General features: G+C 33.6%; 1 protein-coding gene across 1 annotated transcript; it reads left to right on the forward strand.

Annotated features, from left to right (window-relative positions):
* Positions 1-259: 259 nt before the first annotated feature.
* LOC129958472 (uncharacterized) lies at positions 260-3772 on the forward strand. Its single transcript, XM_056070969.1, has 4 exons — positions 260-268; positions 1418-1471; positions 3249-3383; positions 3575-3772. The coding sequence occupies exons 1-4, from the start codon at positions 260-262 to the stop codon at positions 3770-3772; spliced, it is 396 nt and encodes a 131-aa protein (XP_055926944.1).
* The last annotated feature ends 1771 nt before the right edge of the window (positions 3773-5543 follow it).

Here is a 5543-nt window from a genome sequence, read left to right on the forward strand (position 1 = left end):
AATGGAATTTGGGAACCTATTGCATTCTTCTCAATGAAACTTTCTAAAAGTCAAACTAATTGGTCAACATACGACAGAGAACTTCTTGCTATTTATGCTTCCATAAAAAAATTTCGACACATGCTTGAAGGTAGGGAATTTTCAATCTATACTGATCAAAGACCCCTTACTGAAGCCTTTAAGCAAAAGCCGGATAAATGCTCACCTCGTCAATTGAGACATTTAGACTTCATATCCCAGTTTTCTACCGATATTCGTTATGTCAAGGGTACAGAAAACATTGTTGCAGATGCATTGTCTCGCATTGAAATCAATTCAATTTCAAAGAAAAATTTAAATTTTAATGACATCTCACTTGCACAGTTAAATGATTCTGAACTTAAAGAATATCTGAAGTCTTCAAATTGTAAAATAGAAAAGCAATAGTTCCCCTTAGAGGATGTAACCTTGTATTGTGACTTATCTACTAATTCACCACGTCCGTACATTCCAAATTCTTTTCGTTCAATAGTTTTTGAAAATATTCACAATCTTTCTCATCCTGGCATTCGAGCAACAAGAAAGCTGGTTACTGAATGTTATTTTTGGCCAAGCATGAATTCATTTATTAAAAATTTTGTTCAATCTTGTCATAATTGCCAACGTTCTAAAATTCAAAGACATACAAAAACTCCTATAGGCACTTTCGCTTTGCCCATAAAAATATCGATTTCATAGGACCACTCCCATAGGATGGTTATAAATATATGTATAATTTATAACCATCCTATGGGATATATATGTTATAAATATTGTATGACAATAGTTGACCGTTTTACCAGATGGCCGAAAGCTATTCCTACTTCAGATATAACTGTTGAAACAACATATAAAACCCTAATTCATAATTGGATATCGTTTCGGTTGCCCAGTAACTATAAAGACAGATCAAGGTAAAAGTTTTGATACGCATCTATTTAGTCATTTGAATAATATTTTGGGTACAAATCGAATCCGCACAACGTCCTACTATCCCGTTCGTATAAACTAGTAGAACGTTTCCACAGGGATCTTAAGAGTTCTGTTGCGAAAGAAAACCAATCCAATTTTTTTTTTATATATATATATAGAAACCATAAACGAGAACTATTTCCTGTTATTCCTTTTTTTTTTTTGTAATTTATGGGCTTTGCACCTGTTTTTGATTCCTGTCAGGTGGCGCCAGCTAATGCTCTTTGAACATTGTTATTATTATTATTATTATTATTTTGTAATGAGTTGATTCGTGATTCGTGGTATAGAACTCCATGCGGCGTGGCTGTAACTTGGTGATGTTTGTTATACTAATTATTAAAATAATGCTTAAAATTTCTCGAAGACTCCCCCAAACTTTTTTTATGCGAATTTAGGTTTTCGAATCTCGGATATATTTTTTCAGGCAAGCTCTGTCCCAGGACAATTGGAGTTGAAAGTTAGGAGGGTCGACGGAAAGGTATGAGGATCCTTTTTGTTTATCCATGCAGAAAATATAGAATCGAATCCACAATATAGCATCCCTACCGGGATTTGAGCTTGAAAAGTTTTTGATAAAAAATTTTGAATAAGCATTTGAAAATCGAAACTTAGATTTTTTGGAACATTTTCGAACATTTTTAGAAGTTAATTTAGATTTGAAAACTAGAACATTTTAGAACACACGAACAACTTTGTTTTCAATTTAAACTTTTGAAAATTTTGAACTTTTTCTAAGCAACTGAATTTGGAATTTAGAAAATTAGATTTACTTTTAGAATTACTTGAAACTTGAAGTAATAAATGAAACTTTTGAAATATTAATGAATGGTTGGATTTTTGAAACTAGCATCAGGAATATTTTAAGAAACGAAACTTTGAATTTTTATGAAACTTGAATTTAAAAGTGTAAAATATTTGAATTTTTATGGAACATGAAACATGAATTTAGAAGTTTAGGATATTTGAAATCTCATGAATATATACTTTTGAATATTTATAGAAATTGAATTTTGAATGTGCTTTTTGTTTGAAATTTTGAATATTTTTTTGAAACTGAAATGTGTTTAAAGATTGAAGTATTGTGGGGAAATAATTTATTTTTGAAACTGTATACTTAGATTAGTAAAATAGAGCATTTTTTGAATATTTAAAATGTCTGAACAACAGCAGTTCGAATTGTTAAAAAGAGAAAGAAAGTCTATACGCACAGCGGTAACGAAAGCTGTAAACTATTTAGAAACTGAATTGTCTAATGAACAATTAAATTCTGAAAAGTTAGAGGAATTTTCGGAAATTCTTAATTGTAAATTTGAACAATTGGCTATAGTTGATCAACAACTCGATCCCCTTTTTAATACAGATAATTTTGAGGAAGAATTTCAAATGTCGCAAGAATATACAGTTTTAGTTTCTCTGTTCGCAACAAAAAAGAAAATTAATAATGTTGCTAAGTTAAACTTGGATAATTCGTCATTATAAGAAAACTCGGCTTCGGCTATTCCAACAGAAAACTTTCTTCCTCAAAATGTTGAATGTATTAAAATTAAAATATCCAAATGTCATATAGCCAGATTTTTTGGCGATAATGCCTCTAAGTGGTTGACATTTTGGAACAGTTTTGAAACGGCTGTACATAACAATGATTCCTTAAATAAAGTCGATAAATTTAATTATTTGAAGGCTCATCTGGGAGGATCCGCATTAAATACCGTATAAGGATTTCCTGTTTCAGCAGCTCCGTACGATGAACCTGTGCAATTATTGAAAGAACGATTTGCCAGTACTGAAGTATTGGTTCAAGCCCATATGAATAAAATATTATCTCTACCACCATTAAAAAAATCAAAAAGGCATCTCTACTGAAACTGCAAATGAATTGCTAGTGACTCCACGCAATGAAATTAGAAACAAAACGAAGTACAGCTGTGCCTTTTGTGAATCGATGACTCATACTACGAACAGCTGTGAACGTGCGATGACAGATCTACAGGAAAGAAAGAATATTTTATTGCGAAAGGGTTGCTGTTTTAATTGTCTTAAAATAGATCGGCATCTTAGTAAGAATTGCCCCATTAATAAAACTAAATGTGAACTTTGTTCAGGATTACATCATAAATTTTTATGTTTTAGACAGCAGCACATAGAAAGAACAAATCTGATTCAGACAGAGTCGACAGACCTATATAATCAGAGTGAAGGAGAGGGTTTTTTTACAAACTTTGGTTGTTTACATCAAAAATGGGAATTGTTAACAGTTGGTAAGGGCAATATTAGACACCGGAAGTCAGAAGAGTTACGTTTCACAATACATAGCTCAAACTTTGGGTTTGAAGAGCCTAGGAAAACAGAAGATAACGCATGGACTTTTTGGCGGGCCACAAATGACTGAAGTTCATGATAGATATTCTATTAAATTATGTAGTCTTGATAGAAATTTTGATTTTACTTTGGAAGCTAACGATCTGAAGAATATTTGTTTAGGGATATCTAGAATTACTGACCATCGTATTTTAAAGAAATTAAAGCAACTTGATATTTTTATTAGCGATTCTTCTCTAAATAACAAACATTGCATTTTGATATAAACGTCGATGAAATTCATATTTTGTTGGGAGCGGACATCGTAGGAAAACTATTTACGGGTGAGATTAAACAAGTATCTAAAGGTCTCACAGCAGTAAATACGAAATTGGGATGGACTGTTTTGGGGAAATCGAACTCTGAATCCACTTTTGAAACCAGAAATTCATTACTGGTACAATCCTTGCTTACAAATTAGACAAAAATGTCGGACCTATGGGAATTAGATTCTTTGGGAATTAAGGACCCAAGTGAAAAGAAAACGAAACTTGAGTTGAAAGATCTGACTTTAAAACATTTTGAGAATACGGTCTTGCAAAATAATGATGGTAGATATTTTGTGTGCATTACTTGGATTAAGGGACATGATAAACTTAGTGATAATTTACATTTAGACTTAAAGAAGGTTAAAGAACACTGTAAGATCTCTAAAAGGTAAAGGTAGACTATTAGATTATGAGCAAGTGTTTTTTGATTGAGAAAATGAGGGGATTATTGAAAGGGGTTAATGAAAATGGTCATGACAGAAATAAGAAAATTCATTATCTACCACACAGACCTGTGTTCAAAAAAAACTCTATCACCAAAATCCAACCTGTATTTGATGGGTCTGCTCGTCATGGACACTTTTGTTCTTTGAACTCTTGTATTGAACCTGGACCTGATTTAATTGAGTTAATACCTGCAATCTTGAATAGGTTTCGTTTAAGAAAAATAGGAGTAATATCAGATATTCGTAAAGCATTCTTGCAAATCGTTTTACACGAAAACGACAGGAATTTTCTACGTCTCTTGTGGTGAGAAGGTGGCGATCCTGAAAAAGTCATTATTTACAGACATTGTCGAGTATTCTTTGAAGTATTGTGCAGCCCCTTTCTGCTAGCTGCAGTATTAAACTTTCATCTAAAACGGGCACTTGAACATTTGAAAACTGCAGCTGAAAAGCTTCTAGACTCTATGTACGTCGACAATTGCGTAACCAGTGTGGAAACATTCGAAGAATTCTCATCTTTTCAACGAGACTCTAGAGAATTGTTGCCATTAGGAAATTTCTACTTACGTGGTTGGAGACATGGTAACATGCATTCACCTATTCTGGAGGATAGCGTTGATCAGCATGATCACTATTCGCCCGATTCTTGGATTTTTGTGGAATATCGAAAGATATACTTTGTCCATCTCTTTCGAAGAGCCCGTTAACGAAGAAGGACACGCTGCAAAAAGAAAAATACTTCCCATTTCTTATCTAATTTTTGACCCGATTGGAGTCGCATGTCCTGTCACTCTAACTCCTAAACTAATTCTGCAAGAGAAGCGTCTTGGGATTCTCCATTGCCTGAAAACATGGCGAAGAAATTTGAAATTTGGAAACGTCAACTTAAAGACTTTAAAGACTTAGAAATTTCCCGGAGGCTGTCAAACCTCGATCTTAAAGACTCCAACCTGTCTCTACAAGTCTTTTGCGACGCTTCAAAATTGGCTTACGGTACTTGCGCGTTTCTTCGAGCTGAGAAAGACGGAGAGGTGATCTGACAGTTAATCCAAGCACGGTCAAAAGTTGCTCCTTTGAAAGGCATTTCTATCCCAAGATTGGAACTTTTATCTTGCATGATTGGAGCACCTTTTTCTTGGACTTTCATCCCTCCAAATGTTCCCTGGTGGGGAGGATTTTGGGAGAGACTAATCGGCCTTATGAAGAGGATTTTAAGAAGACCGTCTTTCTTAAAGACAACTTTAAATCACGAAGAAATGAACACAGTTCTTTGTGACTGTGAAAGAGTACTGAATTCAAGACCACTTACTTATGTTTTGGGTTATGGACGACTTCTGAGGCCTGTCCAAGGACTATGAACTTTTATTTGAGTTTATTAATTGCTCATATACTCAAAGTGGGGAGTGTTGCGAAAGAAAACCAACCCACTTGTTTTTTTTTTAATATATAAACCAAAAACGAGAACTATTTCCTGTTA

The sequence above is a fragment of the Argiope bruennichi genome, chromosome X1 (genome assembly GCF_947563725.1).
Source record: "Argiope bruennichi chromosome X1, qqArgBrue1.1, whole genome shotgun sequence".
NCBI classification, from domain to species: domain Eukaryota; kingdom Metazoa; phylum Arthropoda; class Arachnida; order Araneae; family Araneidae; genus Argiope; species Argiope bruennichi.